The sequence below is a fragment of the Aspergillus ruber genome (assembly GCF_000600275.1).
Source record: "Aspergillus ruber CBS 135680 unplaced genomic scaffold scaffold00045, whole genome shotgun sequence".
NCBI lineage: Eukaryota > Fungi > Ascomycota > Eurotiomycetes > Eurotiales > Aspergillaceae > Aspergillus > Aspergillus ruber.
The window spans coordinates 20,033-41,175 of NW_024467341.1; the positions used below are offsets into that span (position 1 = coordinate 20,033).

Genomic DNA, 21,143 nt, shown 5'->3' on the forward strand with positions numbered 1-21,143 from the left:
CACCTCCGCCGGCACCCATCAGGACCTCATCCAACTCCGTCCGAAGCCCAGGTAGTGAGTTTCCCTGAACCCCGAAACGAAACGGAATCTCCAGCTCACCCTCTCTTCTCAGCCGATCCGGAAAGAACAAAAACCAAAATGCCAACCCTCGAATCCGAAGCCTTCAAGGCCAAGAAGCCCACCGTCCCGCCGACGTACGACGGCGTCGACTACGATGATAACGTTGCCGTCCACAATGCCCGTGACGCGGTTATCCGGGAGCAATGGGTGCGCAGCATGATGTCGCGTCTTGTCGGAGAGGAATTGGGGAAGTGCTATTCTCGTGAGGGGGTGAATCACTTGGAGAAGTGCGGTGTTTTGAGGGGTGAGTTTCTTTCCTTTTCCCAGTGTCCCGTGTTGTGTTGGACGGGGACAGACAAAGGAATTAGTGTGCGTAAATGGAGGAATGCTAACGGCACAGAAAAATATTTTGAGCTCATCGGCGAGCGCAAGATTAGGGGTTACCTAGGACAGGAGAAGAACTATTTCACGGAGAAATAAGCGGGCTTTTTTTCTATGTTTTATTGAATGAAAAAATGGATTCCTCCTCTACGTCTTATCTGTTTTACGGTATTTTGTCGGGTTATTTAGCTTTTCGAATTCATGGACCGGATTCATATCAATTGAGAACCGCTTTTGCGACGACTATATCGGGCGATCGATGGTTATCGGGTGCATGCGATCTCGTGCTGAGGTGTGCGTGAGGAGTCTAGGAAGATTTGAGAATGAGGGCGAATGGTGTACTTGTACTGTACATATGTTACTGAAACTCAGGGCTTTATTGACGTGACAAGTTCAAATATGGTCTTTTCGTGCTCTAACCAAACAAGAATTATGGACGTCAGCCAGATCGTTGTGTAGCAGTAGATACAACACATGGGTATCAATAATAAGCACTCTCATGCTCAGCACGTTTATCTGTATCCCTCACATCAGCAGCTGGCTCCTCGTCACTGTCATCCAAATCGCTTCCTGGTCCTATATCATCATCTCCCGGCGGAGCACGCATCCGCACAAGTTCCTCTTCATCTAATGCCGGAAGCTTGTAAGGACCGGGGGGAGAATGGATATCTCGGCCAGAGGGTAAGTTCTTTAGAAGATCTGTCGATTGGGGGACTAATTGCGTGTTGATCTGGATAACGTTAAGTTTTTATCAGAATTGAAGGAACTGAAGGGAAACATACTGTGTCATTCATCCTCACCCACTTCGTTTCCAACATCTCAATAACTCGTCCCTCTTCCTCTCTTCCAGCATTATCGCCGGGATCAAGCTCACTCTTCTCTCCCCTATCCCGACTCCCAGCATCCTTCTCCATCTTCCGCTCCTCCCTCCGTTCCGACCATTCCCGCTTCAATCTGGAGAACCCTCGCTCACGCTTCGTAGAACCCTCCATTACACTCGGTGGACCAATTCTTAGACCTAGAGCACTCTTCGCCGCTCGCAACCAAGCTATTCCTTCCCCAACTTTCCCAGCTAACTCCGCATCGACCCCAAAGAACCGACAAGCTCTCGCCCGGGCCACACGGCCCAGCACGCGCGCATACTTGACCAGATCATCCTCAACCCCACCTTTCCCTTGTGCTCCCACCATACCTAGCCCGGCAGTCGCCTGCTCCGCGTACTCGGCGGCGCGGACACATAATCGTGCAAAGAGCATTGCGCGGACTTTGGGGATCTCAGCCGCGCGCACCATCCAATCCTTATCATTGGGATTGCGCGACTGGATACAAGTCGCGACATAGGAATCGTCCTTCAGCACAGCTAGGAGGGTAGCCTCTGCTAAGGCGAGGGAGGAAAGAGCTGATTGCGTTGCGGGATCGAGATCCGGTACGCTAATCGGCGCTGTTCCAGACGGCGAAGAAGATATGGAAAGAAAGGTATGCACTGTGCTAGCTTGTAGTAGGTATTTGGTAGCTGTTTGGACGGATGCAGTGCGTTGCTCGAGTGTTGGGGTCTTCGAGGCGTATAGCGTCCGGACGACTGTCGAGTGCGCCATGTTACTCAGTACATATCCCAGCGTCGTTAGCGTAAATGCGATTTCGAAATCAATCCCGCGCCCCCGGACACGGTCGGCACTTGTGCCTTTGCCCTTGATGGGCAGCGAGGGTGTAGTGGAGGACAGTGTGGCGCGCCATTCGGACTCGAGCTCGCTGTGGAGAGTGATCTCAACCTCCTCTGTATTATTTCCAATAGTGATCCCGTTCAATCCATCCGAAATAGCAAGGAGGTATGGCAGGTAATCGTTCAAGGCGTTGAGGACAGTGGTCAAGTGGGCGTCTTGTTGCGAGCCGCGGGGTAAGCGTTTATGCGCTTTGAGAGCGACGCGGAGCGCATGACGGGCTGTTGAGGCAGCTTGTGGTAGGGAGGGATGGGTGCTGGAGGAGAGGAATGTTTGGATGGAAAGGTGTGAGGTTGTTGGCAGGGTGAAGGCGTAGACCATGGTGGTTGATGGTGGAGGAGGAAGTTGGATGGGGATGGTTGGGCTGATGTCACCGCAGCCAAGAAGATACCAGGATATGAGTATTTTTCAGCTACTGTTGACTACTATGAAGGGTTTACGCGATGATTAATCTATGTATTGCTGTGTTCGTGGCTCGTCTATGGTCGTAGAGGTAGATACAGACTGGACATGATTAAGTCCTTCTGTAGATAAATCCCCGGGCATTGACGTGCTTCCGCCGTTCTGTCCAGTCCGTATCTATTCCGTGGTGTAGTCACACCGTCCCCCATGCTCTCGACTCGGCCATTTAGTCACCGGGAGTCCCCTGCACATAACGGATCCGTTGGCCAGTCCGGGGAAATAGTCCGTAGTTGGGCTGACGGTGACTCGTACAAGCAGAACGACTGGAAGAGCCTAGAACGTAGATCGAATCGAATGGGTATTTTCGGGATCCGCTTGTTTGTCGATTTCCTGAACGCGCCTGCCGAGAATGTCGTCTTGACAAAATTTCAAAGTCCTCACATCGCTTCTCATACATCCATCCTCTCAGCTTCGGACAAATTACTAGGAGCACTGCTCACAGCGGAGATATCACTCGCAGCCTTGTACCCCGGCGTCCTTGAACGGGCCTGCTGACTCCATTCCCGGATACTAGGGACACCACCCTCGATGACAATAGGATGCTCCTCAGCACTCTTCCCCAGCACAGTCCCCGCATACCTTGATTCCTCACCCGTCTTACTATGCTTTTTCTTCAACGCCGTCAAAAAGTCCTCCTTCTCAAGCGAATCCGTATCAATCATATCGCCCTCGCTGGGCACGAAACCTGCAATACGTCGAATTTCACGATTCGTCGGACCCGAGAACCAACTCAGGAATGCGTCCAGTCCACGTGTATCCTCCTCTTCTTGCCAGTCTTCTTCCCAGTCTCGTAACTGGGGGCGTAATGCGCCTGTGTCTTGTAATGCTTGATAAATGTCTTCGAGGACTGGGATCGGGTCGCCGGGGTGGGCGTTCGCGGCATGGGCGGCTGCAGAGGAGGAGAGAATCGTCAGATAGTTTGCGACGAGGTCTGTGAGGGTGTCGAGGACTGAGGGACGGGTTGCGTGGAAACCAGCGGCGCGTAGGATCTGGATGATGGGCGGGCGAAGGAGAGCGTTGTGGAGGTTTGGGGTGGACATCGTGGCGTGATAGAAGCTTTAATTTAGCAGAAAACGCGTATTTGCGAAGAAAAAGTTATGATAAATATGTGCTAGACAGATAGAACGCATGCAAAGAAAGAAGATGGTGATGAATAGAAGGTCAACGTCAACTGAATGATAGTGGTGGTTGGAAAGGCGGACAATCTCTTTTCTTCCGGCGACTCTCCGCCCCCGTCATTCTTCGTCCTTCTCCACGCCAAAAGCGCATCACTTGATTACTTTCTAACTAGCAAGAGTCTTTTATATTCTTGCTGTCGCCATGTCCGAGACTCCACGACCTTCTCTCAAGCTTACTCTGGGCAAGAAGAAGGCCACGGAGGAGAAGTCGAAGCCTCAGAAAGCGCCCGCGCCCGCGCCCGCGACCCCATCCAGTGAACCTCGCAAGCTGACCTTGAAGATCGCCCGCAAACCACAAGAGAATAATGATGAAGAGAAGCCAAAGAAGAAGCCCTCGAAAAAGCGACCAGTAGAAGCACCTGGCCTTCACGAGCCTACCACCGCAGCCCCCTCCAGCGCAGGGCCGAAACGACTGAAGCTGAACCCGTCGAAGAAGCCAGGCGTGCAGTCGATCCGGATTAAAAACAAGGGGCTGGTCCCTACCCGCCCAGTTGGTGTTGGATACGATTCTGAAGCTTCGGATAATGAGGTAGATCCCGCTATTGAGGAACAGTTCATTCTACGCATGCTCCCTGGACCCGATTGTGATTATCTACGAAAAGCGGTCGAGGAGCGGCTGTTTGACCGGTCTGAGTTCTGTTTCAAGCCGCTTACACGAGAAGGACGACGTGCCGTTATTAAAATCCGCGACAAGCAGTATGCCGCGGCACTGGTGGATCTGCCATGCATCGTCGAAGGCATGAAGAGTTGGGACAAAAGAGGATGGTATAAGTCTGCGGATATCTGCCAAATGCTTCTAGTCCTGGGACTGGTAGCCAATGATAAGGAAGCTTTGGAGTATCCGATACCGTCGGAGGTTGAACAGCTAGATGAAAAGACCCTGCGGTACCCGCACGGATTGACCCCTCCGCTACGTTGGGCGAGGAAGCGACGGTTCCGCAACCGGGTCAGCACACGGACAATCGAACAAGTGGAAAAGGCCGTGAGTGATTTGATCGAACAAGACGAAGCCTCGGTTGCGCCGCCTCGGTATGAATTAGTCGACAGCGCGTCACTCAACCGGGCCGAGGGACTGGTGCAGAGCGGAGATTACTACGAGGACGAGTACTACGATGATGAACAAGATGCAGAAGGCGAGGTTGATGAAGTTATGCCGGGGATGACAGGCGGCATGGATGATCTTGAAGATGCCCTCGCTGCCGAGATGGAGGCTGCTCTGGCTGCCGGGGCAGAGGACGAAACGACGGGTGCTGCTGCGGCTGCTCCACAAGATAGGGGTGTATATGAAGCAGGAACACCGACAGTTTCAAAGCCTCAGTCACCAGCGGCAGAATCGTCTGGCGATGAGAGTGAGATGTCCGACGGCGACGAGGAAGATGTGCCCGAGGAGGAAATGGATGAAGAACAATTAGAGCAACAGCGACAGTTCCAGCAGCGGCGCGAAGAGATTACCGAACTTGAGGCCTTAATTAGGTTGGAAACTGTTAAGTGGGAGCAAATGATGAACCAGATCCTGAAGAACAAATTGGCCAAGCGGATTCAAGACCTAAAGAAAGACCTATCCTTGAGGAAGGTGGCGATTGGAGAGGGCGATGATATGGATTGATGTTTCTCTGTTTTCTTTGGCATGTATACCCGGAATTTACATTATGTTTTAATTTGCACATCTCAAGAGGCTGAATACATGAAATGACAGCGCTTACCTCCCCACCACCGGGTCCCCAGTTGCCTCTTTAACTGCATCCTTCACATTCAATTGCTCATCCAACTCCAACTTCTGTTGTCTGATATCTGCCGACTCCTCATCAGGTTCCGGCGGACTCTGCCCAATCCGATCCCCCAACACCCGATCATGCTCCTCCCTCTTCCTCCCCAAATCCCTCATCTGATCTTGCCCCCTATCCCCATCCTCACCAAACCCCGAATACCCAGGCCCAAACGCACTCCCCACGGGACCCGAATGCGCACCCGCCTGCGTTCGCGTACTGCTTCGAGTGCCCTTATGTTCGACCGCGTCCGCGATAGCCCCCTCAGCGGGCTGCTGCTCGACACCGTAGTCAAGATCGACGTCTGGGGCGCCTTGTTTGCGGGCTTGTTCACGCTGGTGGTTTGCTTTTAGGCTCGCAAGGGATTCGTCGCTTGAGGGTTTGGAGTTTGCTGTGCGGTGGGTTGTGCTGGTGGTAATTGGGACCGGGTCGCCTCTTTGGCGGGTCTGTTCGAAGGGGTTGTGGGTTATGGGGTTGGAGGGTTGGTGGTAAGCGGCTTGTTTCGGGGGTTGTTCTGTTGTCATTCTGTGCTTGAGAGGGTATTGAAATTTTGTATTCAGAGTATGTAGAGTGAATAGATGTATATTTCTATCTCCAGGTTAGAGTAGAGGCAAGACCTGATAGATACATGACGTCATGTGAATTAGACTTGTTCTCTACAACAGCAACACACTGCAGGTCTTGATGTGTAGCATACACCTAGAATACGGACTTTCTGATATAGATCGACATCACAGGATGAATGACATTCGGCGCTCTCGATAATTAACTATAGCATTCCGCTACTGACCTAAGCATGTGATACCGCGGAAGACAAGCATAACCGACGATGCGCCGATAACAAAAACAACAAAACCCCTACAACACCCCATCTCACAGCCCGCAATCAGTGTAACTACCATATACAAACCCAGGAGCCAACGATGGTAACTCTTTTCACAATCCCCGTCTCCGCGACGGGAGGCAGCATCGTCTGCTCTAACCCGACCTCCTCAAACGAGGACAAGAACATTTACATCCTCACATTCACATCAGGGAAGGATAATCGACTGATTCCCGCATTCATTGACGCGCTGCTGCTTGCGCTAGATATCATCGAGCACCGGTATCCAAAGGGGGTGGTTGTGACGACGAGCGGGATTCAGAAGTTCTATAGTAATGGATTGGATCTGGAAGTTGCGACGACAACGGAGGGATTCACGCAAAAGTGGTTGTGGAAGTTGTTTCGGCGGTTTTTGACGTGCGTATCGCCCCCTTCAGCACATAACAAGGTTGAATACTGACAAGTGACAGCTACCCTATGCCAACAATCAGCCTGCTGAACGGCCACTCCTTCGCCGCCGGCTTCATGTTGGCTATGTACCACGACTACCGCATTCAGAACCCATCCCGCGGCTTCCTCTGCATCAACGAGCTCGACTTCGGCGTCCCCCTACAAGCCCCCATGATGACTATCTTCCGCGAGAAACTCACCCCGCCGACCTTCCGCGACGTTGTCCTGGGTGCGAAGCGCCTTCCCGGCCCCGAGGCGTTGCAGCGCGGTATCGTTGATGGCGTTGGGGGATTGGAGGAGACGGTGAAATTTATTAAGGAGAGGGGGTTGCAGACGAAGGCGGATACAGGGATTTATGGGACTATGAAGGAGGAGATGTATCGGGAGTCGTTGGGGATTTTGGATGATGATGCGGCCAATTTGGTGTGGAGGGAGAAGGTTGAGAAGAGGAATGATGGGTTGAGGGAGGAGGGGTGGAAGAGTGTTAAGGTGTGGGAGGGGAAGGCTAAGTTGTGAGGTGTATAGACCTGCTGTCTATAAACTAGTAATAATATATATCATATAAACAAACACTGTTGAGAGAAAGAGCAGAAATATGTAATGTTCATTGTGATGCCTTCACTGCAAATCAACCAAACCCTAATCACTCAAAAACTGAGATCTTCTGTGAATCCAACTCAATACACAAAACGACCTCCCACAATTTCAAATTACACAATGCCTTTACTCTATTTCAATATCCCAAAATGCCCCAAGTACATTCCCTCTTAGCACTAACCCCACCTCTTTACTGCATGCTCTCCATCTAACAACCTTTTCGTCCAGACAAATAGAAACCGACAACGAAATGAAACGAAGCATCAACGACACCCAGATCGAATATCCTAAGCCGTCGTCTGTTGCTGCATCTTCCATGTCCACCTCTAATGCCATCCAGAGAGCTCAGCCGAAAGACTTCCGTGATTCTCGTCTGTCAACAAAGGGCTACTGGAAGGAGAAAGCGAGTAATCTGCAGAACGCGTTCGCAGATGGTCATGATACCAATGAACAGTCTCAGCAGCAAATGGTATGGTATTGATTAAGTATTTATGATTTCTGGGAGGAAGCTTGCTCATTGGACTAGCCTGCCCTACCCAACCAAAGCAATCAAGTCCCAGATGGCCCCCTCAAACCTCGTCCAACAACGCTGAACCTGAGTATGGTAAGCCTTTAGAACTGGGTCCATTAGCTGCCGAATTATACTGATTTGTTTGTCAGACTCGCCCAAATATCCCCGCCATCCAAATCCAAATCCCCTCCCCCTCAGCAAAACCCACCACGCCCACCACCAAACCCTCCAACAAGAGCACAGCCAACCCACCCCTCTCCGGCAATGCAGTCTCCTACATCCTTCAACACACCAAGCCTGATTGTCCCAAAGCGCAGACCTGGATCACAGCGCAGAAAATCAGCGAGGAAACGAAACAGCGTCTTACGCAGAGAATCGGATATCTTGGTGTGAATGAGCGTGGGATTTTAGAGAGGAAGATTGCGGCGAGGATTGCTGAGAAGGCGCGGCAGCAGGGTGGTGTGGGCTTGGTGCAGAGGGAGGAGCATAATCAGGATAGGAGGGTAGAGGAGAACTGGATGGAGGGGGTTTTGACGCCGCAGCAGAGGGTAAAAAGGGCAAATGTGAGGCTTCAGAGGGCGGTTGGTTTGGAGTAGTTTTTTGTCGTCATTGTATCTTGAGGAGAGAAGAGTGTTGGGATCGCTGGGATCGTATTTTGATAAACCTGTTTAGTCTAATAACGCCTAATGTACATGGAACAAGAGTGACGAGCCTATTAAGGAGTTTTTACGATTGACAACCCTGAATTGAAACTCTTTGGCAAGGATAATCTCATGCAGGCTCAATTCCTGCATGAAATTATCCTAGTCAAAGGGTTCCAAACCAGGGTCGTCAATCGCAAAAAACCCCGGGTCCGTGTTAATAAGCACCATAAATGCAAAAATCCTTCTTATCTTATAGCAAACACCACTAGCGCTCACTCACTTCCTGCCTTTGCCAGCCCCCGTCGCTCTCCCAGGAGTCTCCAACTTATCCACCAACGGCCGATACGGCGAAGCCAACACATGCTCCGGAGCTCTCTGCGCCAAACCCTCCCGTAACGGCTCGCCAGCAGACGGACGCCGTAATTGCTCCGCATGCATTTTATCCAACGGCTCGCCGATGATCTGATACTTGGCCCAGTTAATCGGTGGCATGCGGACGACATTCTGCGGCGTGGGGAATGTTCCAAGATTGGAAAAGACATCTCCCTGCCCTTCTACCCCCTTGTCACCCTCCATTTCTTCATCCTCATCCTCATCCTTATCCTCATCAGCAGAGAGGTTTAGATTGATGAAACTCCCCTTATCCTCCGCCTTCAGATTTCCACTCGTCAACTCCCTCGCAAACCGCTCCGGATCAGCTGCCGCAGCCTTCTTCATCCGATCCAACGCCCGCATATCCCTCAAGCTCTGCTGTTTCTGTAGCTGTAAGATAGATATTGCTGAGCGCAACGCGATAACATCCGGATTATCACTTTCGGAAATAGGGCCTATTGGTACAGGGGGTGGCGGCTCAGTGGCGACTTCCGGTCGCGTTCCTGTTTCTGATCCGGTTTGCCCATGGTTTTGTGGAGGGAGGGCTGAGAGTGTCGCTGCTGATGCTGGTAATATTGAAGAAGAGGAAGATACTGGTGGAGGGACGATGGGATGGCCTGAGTGGCCGTTTTGGACGGGGGCGAGTTGGGCGAAGACGGGTGTTACGGGGGAGTATGGGGGTGGCGGGGGTGTTCCTGGGCGGGCATTTCTGTTGGGATTAATGCTATTGCGGATGTTGTGTAGATGTTGTTGTGGTTGTGGTTGTGGTTGTTCGTGTGGTTGATTTGGGGGAGATTGCATTTTGAGGAGAGGAAGTGAGGATCGGTGAGATGATGGAGGTGCTGGATTGGGGTTTATCGACGGGGCGCAGCAAATGACAAAGAGCGCTGTCAGGCACGACACGAATATGATATGCAGGGGTAAATGTTTTTTTGACTTGTTTATTTCTGTTCTAATTTTGAGACATTGCAAATATAATCAGGGATCAAGAGTATGTACAGAGTACTCCGTAAGACGCCGTATTGTATCAGACTCTATCCTTATCTGATTCCCCACAATCAGCTGATGCCCGCAGAATCTCACCGCCCAGGAAAAAAAAAGAGAAAAGTCCATCTTCCCAACTCAACCCCTCAACCCCCCTCCAAGCATTCCCAGAATGAAGCGCAAGACAGGAAGAGAATCGCAGGGCGCCAATGGTCAGCCTGACTCCAAGAAGCGCGCGTTGTCGAACGAAGAAGCGGCCACGCGCTTTCGTGACGGTCTGTTTGACAGCGCGGAGCTGCAGAACTACACCACGGCTTATGCCAAATCAAAGCCGTACGTCTCTTTGTACAGGTCGACCAGATCGGTTTTTAATTATTGCTGTATAGGTACCTACATGGCGTAATTCACCCCGTATTCAATGATTCCTTACTGCGATCGGTCCGCGACGAAATCCAAGAACATCTCCACTTTACCGAAAAGGAAACGGACATTTACAAGATTTTTCAATCGGGCGACTTGGCCAACCTGGATGGACTGGACGATGCATCTCTCTCGCGACTCCCGTCGCTGCTGAAACTCCGCGATGCCATGTACTCGCAGCGATTCCGTGAGTATCTCTCCGGAGTGACCGGGTCAGGCAAGCTGAGTGGACGCAAAACGGACATGGCCATTAACGTCTACAACGAGGGATGTCATCTACTGTGCCACGACGATGTCATCGGAAGCCGTCGTCTGAGTTATATCCTGTACCTGACCGACCCAGATACCCCATGGCAGGCTGAGTGGGGTGGTGCGCTGCGGTTGTACCCTACCACGACGGAGAAGGATGTCAATGGGGAGGACGTGAAGATCCCTAGCCCTGACTACAGCCTCAGCATCCCACCAGCGTTCAACCAGCTCAGTTTCTTCACCGTGCAACCCGGTGAGAGTTTCCACGATGTCGAGGAGGTGTACCATCCCAAGGAGGGAGAGGACAAGTCGAAGAAGCGAGTGCGTATGGCGATTAGTGGCTGGTTCCACATTCCCCAAGAGGGCGAGGATGGTTTCGAACCGGGTCTGGAGGAGAAGCTTGCGGAACGCAGTAGTTTGGCTCAATTGCAGGGTCGTGGTGACATCTACGACCTGCCGCAGCCGCAGACAGTCGTGTACAATGAGAAGCCAGCAGACGGGGACAAGGGCAAGGGTAAAGGCAAGGCCAATGATGATGACGAAGAAATGACCGGAAACGAATTCACCGAATCGGATCTCGGGTTCTTGGTACAGTACATCAAGCCGTCGTACCTGACCCCGGACATTGCGGAGGAAATGTCAGAAACGTTCAACAACGAGTCATCCCTCAGCCTTGAGCGTTTCCTGTCAGACAAGTTCTCCGCCCGAGTGCGGTCATACATCGAAGAGCAGGAAAAACAGGGTCTTCCCCCGTCAGCAGAGGAGATCCATGCACAGACGGGGTGGGCGGTGGCTCGACCGCCGCATAAGCAGCGATATGTGTATAAGCAGCAATCGACGGCGGAATCTAAGTCACCGATCGAAGAACTGCTGAACGATCTGTTCCCGTCGCAGGCGTTCCGGAAATGGTTAACGCATGTTACGGGATCTGACCGATTGACAAGCCATAATGTGCTAGCCCGGCGGTTCCGTCGCGGACAGGATTACACATTGGCCAGTGGCTACGACGGCGAGGAGCCGCGACTGGAGTTCACTCTTGGTCTGACTCCGACGCCGGGATGGGAGAAGCAGTCTGATGAGGAGGAAGAGAACGAAGATGGCGAGAACAAGAACGGCGAATCAGCAAAGAGCAGCGAACTCAAGGCTAAACCTAAATCTGATGAAGACGACGACCTAGTTGTTGGCGGTTACGAACTCTACATGGCTGGTGATGGAGACGACGAGGAAGACGCAGCGATCTACCGTTCCGCCGATGCCGATGAAGACGACGGCATTTTACTCACGACTGCAGCGGGCTGGAACCGACTTAGCATTGTGCTGCGGGATCAGGGGACGCTGAAGTTTGTCAAGTACGTTAGTGCAGCGGCCAAGGGCGATCGGTGGGATATTACGGGAGAGATGGGGATTGAATACGATGACAATGATGACGATGAGGACGAGGAAGAGGGAGGGGAGGAGGATGATGAAGATGAAGAGGGGGATGATGATGAAGAGGCAGACGATGAGGAGTAATGTACTCCGTACTCTGTAGATAGAGAATAAAAGGGCCATTTTATTGTTACTCAAGCAAGGGCAAGCAGACCAAATCCCACACAATCACCTCATTGTTTGTTGTCTGCAAGGATGTAAAGTAGTGTACCCCCAGCATCCATGTCAATCTGTACGACTCGACCGAAGTGAAATGACCAGTCGACGGCACACTGCAGGTCACACTCTTTGTTGTGAGTACTCCATACCGATACTGACTCTACCAATGGCAGGCGACCACGCAATTCTTCAGAACTAGGCTCTTAAGCGGTACTTCGGAGCATCCTTAGTGCTATGACAACTATGACTACTATGACTAGTACTCCGGCTCGACGACCAGTCAAGGTTGACCGTTCATGTGGAGCGCTGATCGCCACGTGATGGATGCCTTCTCCATCAGTACGGTATTTACCAGTACAATACAGTATCTTACGGTAAAGAACAGGAAAACGTGCTGACCTCGTGATTCCAACCTTTTTTGCAGTGGCCCGGAGAAGCGCAACCCGATTGGCTGGTTAGCGAACGATCGACCCCCGGCGGTTGGGTTGCCCCACTTCCCGTTCATCCATAGACTAACCGTTTTGGGCAATAATGTATTCTACACAAAGAATATGCAATGTTATTAAAGGACTGCGGATGGACAACGGAGAATGATTGTCGATGGTTTATATACATAAGAAGTAAGAGAGTAGTTAGTATGGATTTGAAATCTCGCAATCTAGAATCACAGGTCTCAATATCGAGCACAGACTCGTTCCCGCATCTGAGACGCCGATCGGGTAGTGCAGTGGAGCGTACCTGGCAGTCTCCTCCAGAGGGGACTCTGCGGACTCTGCACTTGGGACTCAAGACTCGGACCTCACACTTTAAAGAATTCAAATGTCATAGACTTAGTCTGTAAGAGTACAATGACTCTGTCTGTATTCTGTAATAACTCGAAATACAGACCCATTACAGATCTGCAAACGAATCACTCGGCAGCTGCAGACACATGGCAACACACGCGACTGACAATTCCTATTAATATTTTTTGTAGAGAGTACTCCGTAGCATGGGTGTTACCGTACAGCCAGAGTACTCCGTACAAATAAAGTACTACGACTGAATTAATTTCTCTCCTGAAAAAAAAGAAAACAATTGTTTCTTGAACAAGTTTAAAAAGAAGAAAAAAAGAAAAAACGAGTCTAACTGTCGGTCCGGTGTTTCTCTTTTTTTTTCTTTTTGGGCTGTTCTTTTTTCTCTCCCCCCCCCGATCGATCAGTTACATTTCCACCTCTTTTCCTCCCACACTGCACGTACCCTTTCCCTCTCTCTGTGTGTCTTCACATTCTTTTCCCTCTCTTCTTTCCCTCCCCTTTTATTTCTGTATTCTAACCTTGACCAGCATGTACCGCACTCTGCAGGCTCGACTTTTGACGTCTCACTAGTCCTCCCCTCCCGGTCTCTTTCGCTGCTGTTTGCGCCCGGTCGATTCTGAGTCTACCACTCACTCTCCTCCCCGTCGTCTCTTGCCTGCCCGTTCCCGATCATATCGCAAGGGTGATGACCGTGTGATCTCGGTTTTTTATTTTTATTTGTCGATTTCCCCAGACAAGGCAATCGACTTCTGTCTTTCTGTCCGATCGGTTTTCTTTGATCCTTCGACGCCCGTTTCTTTCATCCTCCGATACCAAAAACTCATCCTCCACTTCCTTCCCCGAGAAACATCCCATTGCGCCCTGGTTTCGGATCATGAGATAATTTGAATCGATTCCTGTATTGATTATCGAAGAGAAAAACAACACCATGGACCCCTCCATCTCGCACCGGCCTTGGGAGACCACCGGCTCACAGACTCCGCCGGTTTCGTCTTCGCAAACTCTCCCTTCCATCTCGACTTTGACGGCGAGCATGAACGGTTATGTTGTTCATCCGGCAGAGAAATCACCCGGCAACCTGTCGCTGAACACCATTGAACGAGATTCGGGGAACTGGTCAATGCCTCATAGCACAAGTACGGACGCACGTTTTAAAATGACAGAGCGTGAACTGAGCTGATAATCTAAAAAGGATCCTCCACCTACTCAACCGCAACAACCAGCACCAGCAACTATCCCTCCCTGCAATTCCTTACCTCTCAACAACCTTCTCCAAACCGCGTCTCCTGCGTCCCCGATCGATCTCCATACCTTCATGACCACTCCAACAGTAATACTCCTTCCTCTACTGGTGCCCAACACTCTCCTGGCTATAGCGCCTCCGCTCAACCACATCCTTCCACCCTTCCCTCCATAAACTATAACCATGAGGCCGCATCGCAACGAGGTAGCCTCGCAGATCCTCCCGAGTCGCGACGGAGCAGTATCGACAGCCGCATGAACCAAGGGATCAGCTCGTTGGCCATCAACCCCTCCTCACCTTACCACAGCACCAATGCCTCTCAAACATCGATCGTCTCCAATCTCCAACGCGAACGTGGTATCTCTACAGACATGGGAATCTATCGCGGTCCTCGTTACTCGGGGGGATCGGCCATGTCACCGCTCGGTCCGCGGACGAGCGAGCATCGCAGCTTTGCGGCAGGCCGCACTGCACCCGCCATCTCCAACAATCCTCGCTCTGAAATCTATAATGCAGAGGCACCGACCGCGGGTCTCGCCTACGCTTTCCCTGATCCGGATGTCACTCGATCCAATTCCCTTTCTTCGTCCACCGAAAAGTCCACACCACAGTTTTCGCGGAAGGGGAGCACAGCAGACTCGATCAGCAGTTTGTACTCGGATGCGCGTTTGCCCCGGGGTCAGCATGGTGGGTTTACTCTCGGACTTTGAAGAATTCAAGCTCATACATTACAGAACTCCCCCAAAGCGTGCATCACCATAGTTTACAGCATAAGCAAGTCCGGGATCTCATTGGGGACCCCGATCCGGCCGGAAATACGCCTTACAGCCGGACACCCGAGCTGAGGGTTACCCATAAGCTGGCAGAGCGGAAACGCCGCAGCGAGATGAAAGATTGCTTTGAAGCTCTGCGGGTGCGACTTCCGCAGAGCCAGACCAACAAGTCCAGTAAATGGGAAACACTTACACGAGGTAGGCACCTCTCATCCAGTATGGTTACAACCTTTCTAACACGTTCAGCAATCGAATATATCTCGCACTTGGAGAAAAACCTGGGTGGTGTCCGTCGGGAGAACTCGCTCTTACGGACCGAGGTGGAAGACTTGCGTGCCCAGCTCAACCAGCAGCAAAACGGCCATGCACGGACCCAATCGATGTATGAGCCCCATTCAATCCCTGGACCGCACACGAATGGTCACGGTCACGGCCATAGTCATGGCCATGGTCATGGTCATGGCCCGGTTTTCCATTACAACCATGGCCCTGTGATTACCCATGAACAACCACGGACACTTCCGCCGCTCATGAATGGATCCTCGGCGATGCAAGGAGTGCAATACACGGACGAGCGACGGTAAAAAGCTAGTTATATTCGTTTCACCACGCACTGTATATTGCCATCGAGTTGGCACTTTTACCGTTTTTCTCGTCCTTAATATATTCTAGATGTGAAACGTGTTACGTTGCTGGCCACACTGGTTTGGGTGTTTCTGCGTGCTATTTTTTTTTTTTTTTTGATCTTTATGTTGTATCCCCATGAGGGAAATATACCCGTGGAATTCTGATTCCGCACGATATCCGGCTTGGTTTTGTTACGCTGTGCGATGTCTGCTCTCCAGCGGGAAGTTTTCTTTTTTTGGACTGGATTGATTTAATTCTGCATTGGGATGACTGGGGCGGGAATGGTTTGTGTCTCTACTAAAAGAATCCGAGAAACCGGCGTGTTTGGAGTTCAGTTTGGATTGTGATTGTTGTACTGTAGCATACTGCAGCATTCTATTGTAGTCTGGATCAAATGTCTCTGCTGTACTATGTAGAGATACTTGTACAAGTCCCCGGCGGCTACAGTTCCTTAACACGGGCCATGATTGGCAGATGCACAACCACCCGCCATTCCCAATCTCCCCAAGCGCCGTCCCCAGTCCAGCGCGTACTCTAACACGCTGTTTCTGATTATTTTGCCCAATATTCTTGCTTTCTTCAGGAAACAGCCTCGCAGCTGGCCATGCAGGTGGTGCCCTTGTCCAATCATGCTGGTTACATGGTTCCAAGCTGCCGCCGGCCAGATCCAGATTGAGATCGGGAATAGTGAAGAAGCGGGCTGGTTTATTTGCTTCTTTACTATGTACAGAGAAGATAGACATGTAGACTGAAATGTGGGCTAATAATAACATGAGAGCGATTAGGTTTTTGTTGTCTGTTGTCGTCTGTTGAGGATTTGATCTTTGATCTTTTCATCTTTTCATCTTTTTGTCTTCACTTCTTGTCATTCTTTGAAAATATTTTCTCCGTTGGCTCTGGCTTGGCCTTTTCCTTTACTTGTTTGTCTTTGTTGTGAATGAAAGACCTATTGTATCTTCTTTGTCTTTGTTTGTCTCAATGGGCCGTCAACAGTAGATCCATTCAACAGCTACAATTCACCACTCCCAACTCCAGCCTTGACCTTGGCTCAAGGAATCGACATCGATAATTCGTATGTCTCGAATACACACTACTACACTGTATAGCCTAATGCTGATCAATACAGGAAGAAAGCAGAATGACTGGCAAACCAATAATCCCAACCCTTCGCATCCCAACAGCCCCCTCCTTCCCCCTCTCCTCCCCCATCACCGAAGAAATCCCCAGCCCGCCATCCTCAACCTGTTCAGATGAAAGACATCACCGGCATCACCGGCATCAACCCGTCGAGGTATCCAAGACAGCGCGGCTGATGCCGCTGCTGCATACGTCTGAGCGGGATGCGCATCGGAGTCAGATGGTAGAGACGGATGAGCAGGGTGGGTTGAAGGTTGCTGGTGCTGGTGCTGGTGCTGGTGCTGGCTCTGGTTCTGACGCGAGGAAGCCGGTTGGGTTGAACCTGGTAACGGATTTCTCCTCGTCGCTTTCTGTTCCCAAGCCTAAGAAGCGGAGTCCGACGCTGGTTGATCTGGAAAGTCTAAAGACTCTATGTCGAACGCGAGAGCGGGAGCGATCAGTGCAGATGATCAAGGGGATTCTTAAGAAAAGGAGATCGCAGGGTCTACGACGAATGCAAGTGCCGGACGGGTCTTTGGAACCGAGGAGGGCTGTTTTTGATTCGCATCCACCAGTACCCGAGGAAGCTCACGAGCGGCCGAATAAGAAGCGCAAAGATGAGCTCTCACCGGGGGATAGACCTATTACTATTGGACTCAGCGTTACATATGCTGACTCTGTGGGCTCGGATTCGGATAAGGGGAAGTCAAGAGAAAGAGATATTGAGGGTATTGATAGCCAGATCACTCCCGTGACGCCGTCGATTATTGTCACCCCGGCTGGAGAGGATAGTTTTTGGGAGGATGATATCCCGGAGCAGCAGCATCATCCGAGGCCTCGCGTTGCGTCGAGTGTTTATTCGACACCGACGCCGAATCCTATGATTGATTATGATGAAGTACCGCCTGTTCCTGCTATTCCGGCGTATCACTCTAGAGCGCCAACGGCGACGAATACTCCGAATTTACAGCAGGTACCGAACCCGCAACACCAGCGGAGATCGATTTTCAGAACGAGAAAATCACGCGCATACTCCACAGGAACGCTCTTCGAAGAAGACGACAGCCCTACCTCAGCACAACCGCAGCCCGAACCACAGCCCCGCCCTCGCTCCGAACGAAGAAAAGCCCTATCCAAGCTAAGCATCAACACAGATACAAACCGCCACCAATCGCAGGGATGGTGGACATACCTTCTCTCCCCGTTGCTGAAATCCAGCGCTTCGGCCTCCGCAAAAACAGTAACGCCAACGAGCCCGGATCGACCACCTTTACTACCAGAGCTACGTGCAAACTCGACTGTGTCAAGTGAAGACTGGTGGGAAAAGGATTCCACCTCAAAAGAGGTCTCGTGCTTCTCGCCTGATACACCCGAGACCGAGAACTGTATCGACCCCGTTGAGTGCGGATGGCAGGGCGTGACGACGACTACGAACCCATTTGTGAATATGGATCGGGGCTTGAACCTAAATACAAACAGGAACGGCAACGAGAGCGGTAATGATATGGCGTCGGGGATGTTCGCGGGGCAAGTAATTCAAGGTTGTGCGGCGGAGTATTACCAAGCGTGTGCGCATGAATTGTTCAGTGGAAGGCCGTATTTCGAGTGCGTTGGACATGTTTGTTCGATTACGCCGGTGGCTCCAGCTATTCAAGTCTCTGAACCTAAGGTGGAAGAGCAACCAGGTGCGAAGGGTGTTGCTGGTTTTGCCGTTGTCGATAAGCATGCGGAGATGCAGAGCCCTAAGTCTGAGGGAACCCACGCGCAATATTTCTCTGGAACTACGGCTGCTAACGCGCCATCCGTGAGAGAGCCTGAGACCGGGAACATCGCGAAGCCCAAAGAGGCCGCTCGCAATTTGACCATCGAAACGGGTCCTCGACAGCCTGAACTTTTGAACCCATTCGCCCAGACGACAACAGTCCGCCCAACTACGCCAGTTACACCTTTCTGTGCCCCCCCTGTCGCTGCTTCACCTCCACCACCAGTGCCACAGACGAGCACAGCCACCACAGTTACAGTCGAAAGAGCAGTTCCTCACTACATCGTCGTCCCGCAGAGCCAACCACCACAAGCTCCGTCCCCGGTTTCCCCGGCGTTTCAGCAGGCGACTGAACGGACTGGGATTCCGCTATCTAGTCTGCAAAATGGACCGGCTCCATCGTCTAATGTGCAGGGCGGTCTGGAACCCCCCAAAGCGCCTGCTGCTCTTGCTAGCCAAGTCAGTCTGTGGCCGAATCCTCATCCCACGGGAACCACGCCAGTAAATACATCCAACGATGGCCATGTCGGCCAGTGGCCTAACCCCCACCCAGCAAGAGCCGCAACACCACCAGTCACCCAGAGAGAGTTCACTACAACACAGATCCACGAAAAACACGACAAATCCACCAAAAACAACGGGAAACCAAGCATTCTGACCAAATGCCTGAACCGCAAAACCGACAAACAAAGCAAAACAAAACGCCGCTGCTACGCCGCCATTGCCTGCCTCTTCCTAATGATCCTCGTCGTCGCAATCCTCCTTGCCGTTTTCCTTACGCATAAATCCGGGCCTTCTAGTCCATCCACCGACACCAATAATACCACAAAAATAACACCAACTAGCTCAAACTGGCTGAACTTAACCGGATACCCACCTATGCCAACTGGTCTCGCGACTATTGCTGGCCCAAATTCAAAAAAACAGGAATCGGGGTGTGTATATCCAGAGACGTTGTGGAGTTGTGCGCTGCCGAAGGAGCAGCAGGACGATAATAAACCTTATGATGCGGACGAGCCGAACTTTCTGGTTCAGATTCAGTTCCGTAATGGGTCGTATCCGAGGAGTACGGTACCTGTTTCGAAGCGGAGTGGTAGTGGCAGTGGTAATAGTACCTGGGACCCCTCGCCCTCGGCGCCGTCTACACGAGACCAGGAGTTCCTGGGAAACACAACAGATAATATCGCCGAGCCGTACGCAGGCGAGGAAACGCCGTTCTTTATGACTTTCCTTTCGACAAATTCCTCATCAGACTCTTCATCTTCGTCCGGATTATCACGAAGAAGTTTCTTCCCCAACCTCACAGATATAATCCCACCCCCCGACTCCGACTCTGACGGCACAGCAGCCCCAGCAAACCTCTACCCCCTCCCTGAATCTCAGCCAGTCCGATTGTACAATCGCGACCAAGATGACGAGCACTACGGGTTCTACACGTACTTTGACAAGTCGATATTCCTCGAATCCGACGCCCCACTAAACGGAAATCCGGTTGATACAATCTCAAACGACAAGAACGGGGGTTCAACAAAGGAAAATGCTCGTGTGAGATGTACTTGGTCCCAAACGCGGTTTCTGGTGAAGATCTGGACGAAGGGGGAGAAGTCGGGGAAGACGGTACTTCAGTCGTCTACCAGCACCACCTCCTCCTCTTCAACCTCCAGCCCTACCAGCACATCCACCTCCACCATAACGAAAGAAGACTACACCCGCCCGGGCACATTCCCGTACCCAATAACCCTAAACCTCGACCGCCACGGCGGCAACGCATCCCAGAAAATGGTCTACTGCTACGGCATATCCGACGACATGAGTCTTAACTCGACGGAGATCAAGCTACAGGTCGAGGAGAGGGGGTATGACGGGACGCTTGTGAATGCGGCGCCGGGGGTGTTTAATAGCACAAGTGTTGTTAGCGATGATGGCTGGGGAGGGGTTGATGGAGGGACGGGAGGGTGTGGGTGTGAGTGGGTTAATTGGGGGGCTTAGTTGTTGAATTTTGATTGTAACTGGGTTGGGTTTTTTTGACGAATTGAAGACGGTGGGATAGATTTGGATATGATATATAATTAATGTATTATTAGCATTAGCTAACAAACAAGCAATGATTAAACCAAAACAAACGCCTCCACCCATCTATCAATCTGCAAAATCAGTCTAGTCTATTATCTCATCCGGACCAGATAGTCCGAATCGCTTAAACCACCAACGATCTACGGAAAGAGAACAATCTATCCACCTCACATTTTCACCACAAAATCAAGACACATAATCAACCAGTCCAAGCTAACCAGCCAGCCAGCTAATTAGCTCAGTAGAAAAAGCCCAACAACCCAACAATTCCCCCAACCACAACACCCAATCCCGACGCGCTCACCTTACCACCAAGCGACTTGAACTCGTCCCCAGTAGCAGTAGGATACACACCGTTTTCGTTACCCTTACCCTCTTTATCGTCACCACCCTTGGAAGGAGTCGCGAAGGTGGAGGCAGTACTAGAGGCGGTAGGAACGTAGACGGGGATTGTGCTGTGGATTAAAGGCTTGCTGGTGGTGGGCTTGGAGCCTTTGATGGTTAGGCTGCTTGGTTTGGGGCCGGCAGGCTTCTCGTGGGTAGGCTTCTC

At 51.4% G+C, this 21,143-nt stretch overlaps 11 protein-coding genes across 11 annotated transcripts in view; 6 read left to right on the plus strand and 5 right to left on the minus strand.

The window, feature by feature from the left end:
- The first annotated feature begins 45 nt into the window (after positions 1 to 45).
- Positions 46 to 884, plus strand: EURHEDRAFT_417187 (putative NADH-ubiquinone oxidoreductase 12 kda subunit). Its single transcript, XM_040783137.1, has 2 exons — positions 46 to 364; positions 461 to 884. The coding sequence occupies exons 1-2, from the start codon at positions 139 to 141 to the stop codon at positions 538 to 540; spliced, it is 306 nt and encodes a 101-aa protein (XP_040634334.1). The 5' UTR covers positions 46 to 138; the 3' UTR covers positions 541 to 884.
- A 38-nt stretch (positions 885 to 922) lies between these two features.
- On the minus strand, positions 923 to 2,480 carry EURHEDRAFT_381748 (pH-signaling protein PalC; the record flags this gene model as incomplete). Its single annotated transcript, XM_040779448.1, has 2 exons — positions 923 to 1,171; positions 1,224 to 2,480. The coding sequence occupies 2 exons, from the start codon at positions 2,478 to 2,480 to the stop codon at positions 923 to 925; spliced, it is 1,506 nt and encodes a 501-aa protein (XP_040634335.1).
- Positions 2,481 to 2,601: 121 nt separating this feature from the next.
- On the minus strand, positions 2,602 to 3,851 carry EURHEDRAFT_417190 (Bromodomain associated domain protein). Its single transcript, XM_040783138.1, has one exon. It carries the CDS (start codon positions 3,659 to 3,661, stop codon positions 3,011 to 3,013), a length of 651 nt encoding a protein of 216 aa, XP_040634336.1. The 5' UTR covers positions 3,662 to 3,851; the 3' UTR covers positions 2,602 to 3,010.
- Positions 3,852 to 3,941: 90 nt separating this feature from the next.
- Positions 3,942 to 5,405, plus strand: EURHEDRAFT_466696 (transcription initiation factor TFIID subunit 7 family protein; the record flags this gene model as incomplete). The annotated part of the gene is made up of 2 exons (XM_040785122.1): positions 3,942 to 4,946; positions 5,034 to 5,405. 2 exons carry the CDS (start codon positions 3,942 to 3,944, stop codon positions 5,403 to 5,405), a joined length of 1,377 nt encoding a protein of 458 aa, XP_040634337.1.
- A 93-nt stretch (positions 5,406 to 5,498) lies between these two features.
- EURHEDRAFT_466720 (uncharacterized protein) lies at positions 5,499 to 6,089 on the minus strand (the record flags this gene model as incomplete). Its single annotated transcript, XM_040785125.1, has 1 exon — positions 5,499 to 6,089. The coding sequence occupies one exon, from the start codon at positions 6,087 to 6,089 to the stop codon at positions 5,499 to 5,501; it is 591 nt and encodes a 196-aa protein (XP_040634338.1).
- A 399-nt stretch (positions 6,090 to 6,488) lies between these two features.
- On the plus strand, positions 6,489 to 7,354 carry EURHEDRAFT_466680 (enoyl-CoA hydratase/isomerase family protein; the record flags this gene model as incomplete). The annotated part of the gene is made up of 2 exons (XM_040785121.1): positions 6,489 to 6,805; positions 6,859 to 7,354. The coding sequence occupies 2 exons, from the start codon at positions 6,489 to 6,491 to the stop codon at positions 7,352 to 7,354; spliced, it is 813 nt and encodes a 270-aa protein (XP_040634339.1).
- A 1,512-nt stretch (positions 7,355 to 8,866) lies between these two features.
- On the minus strand, positions 8,867 to 9,676 carry EURHEDRAFT_430301 (uncharacterized protein; the record flags this gene model as incomplete). Its single annotated transcript, XM_040783406.1, has 1 exon — positions 8,867 to 9,676. A coding segment is annotated over one exon (810 nt), but the record flags the coding sequence as incomplete, so codon positions are not given.
- Positions 9,677 to 10,096: 420 nt separating this feature from the next.
- On the plus strand, positions 10,097 to 12,215 carry EURHEDRAFT_417194 (oxidative DNA demethylase). Its single transcript, XM_040783139.1, has 2 exons — positions 10,097 to 10,279; positions 10,333 to 12,215. The coding sequence occupies exons 1-2, from the start codon at positions 10,119 to 10,121 to the stop codon at positions 12,125 to 12,127; spliced, it is 1,956 nt and encodes a 651-aa protein (XP_040634341.1). The 5' UTR covers positions 10,097 to 10,118; the 3' UTR covers positions 12,128 to 12,215.
- A 1,712-nt stretch (positions 12,216 to 13,927) lies between these two features.
- On the plus strand, positions 13,928 to 15,599 carry EURHEDRAFT_466620 (putative HLH transcription factor (Hpa3); the record flags this gene model as incomplete). The annotated part of the gene is made up of 4 exons (XM_040785118.1): positions 13,928 to 14,135; positions 14,192 to 14,929; positions 14,977 to 15,213; positions 15,262 to 15,599. The coding sequence occupies 4 exons, from the start codon at positions 13,928 to 13,930 to the stop codon at positions 15,597 to 15,599; spliced, it is 1,521 nt and encodes a 506-aa protein (XP_040634342.1).
- A 972-nt stretch (positions 15,600 to 16,571) lies between these two features.
- EURHEDRAFT_285591 (uncharacterized protein) lies at positions 16,572 to 20,650 on the plus strand. The gene is made up of 2 exons (XM_040778204.1): positions 16,572 to 16,714; positions 16,769 to 20,650. Exon 2 carries the CDS (start codon positions 16,781 to 16,783, stop codon positions 20,507 to 20,509), a length of 3,729 nt encoding a protein of 1,242 aa, XP_040634343.1. The 5' UTR covers positions 16,572 to 16,714; positions 16,769 to 16,780; the 3' UTR covers positions 20,510 to 20,650.
- A 181-nt stretch (positions 20,651 to 20,831) lies between these two features.
- The window catches only part of EURHEDRAFT_390169 (uncharacterized protein), a gene marked incomplete at both ends in the record, with an annotated part of 663 nt that continues 351 nt past the window's right edge, over positions 20,832 to 21,143 (minus strand). The window contains one exon of the mRNA XM_040779820.1: positions 20,832 to 21,143. Within this exon, the coding sequence (XP_040634344.1) occupies positions 20,832 to 21,143 (312 nt within the window).

Coding starts and splice junctions, on each gene's coding strand:
- EURHEDRAFT_417187 (XM_040783137.1), top strand. CDS start 139: ATGCCAACCCTCGAATCCGAAGCCTTCAAGGCCAAGAAGCCCACCGTC. Junction 365..460: donor GAAGTGCGGTGTTTTGAGGG/GTGAGTTTCTTT, acceptor CTAACGGCACAG/AAAAATATTTTGAGCTCATC.
- EURHEDRAFT_417190 (XM_040783138.1), bottom strand. CDS start 3,661: ATGTCCACCCCAAACCTCCACAACGCTCTCCTTCGCCCGCCCATCATC.
- EURHEDRAFT_417194 (XM_040783139.1), top strand. CDS start 10,119: ATGAAGCGCAAGACAGGAAGAGAATCGCAGGGCGCCAATGGTCAGCCT. Junction 10,280..10,332: donor GCTTATGCCAAATCAAAGCC/GTACGTCTCTTT, acceptor ATTGCTGTATAG/GTACCTACATGGCGTAATTC.
- EURHEDRAFT_285591 (XM_040778204.1), top strand. CDS start 16,781: ATGACTGGCAAACCAATAATCCCAACCCTTCGCATCCCAACAGCCCCC.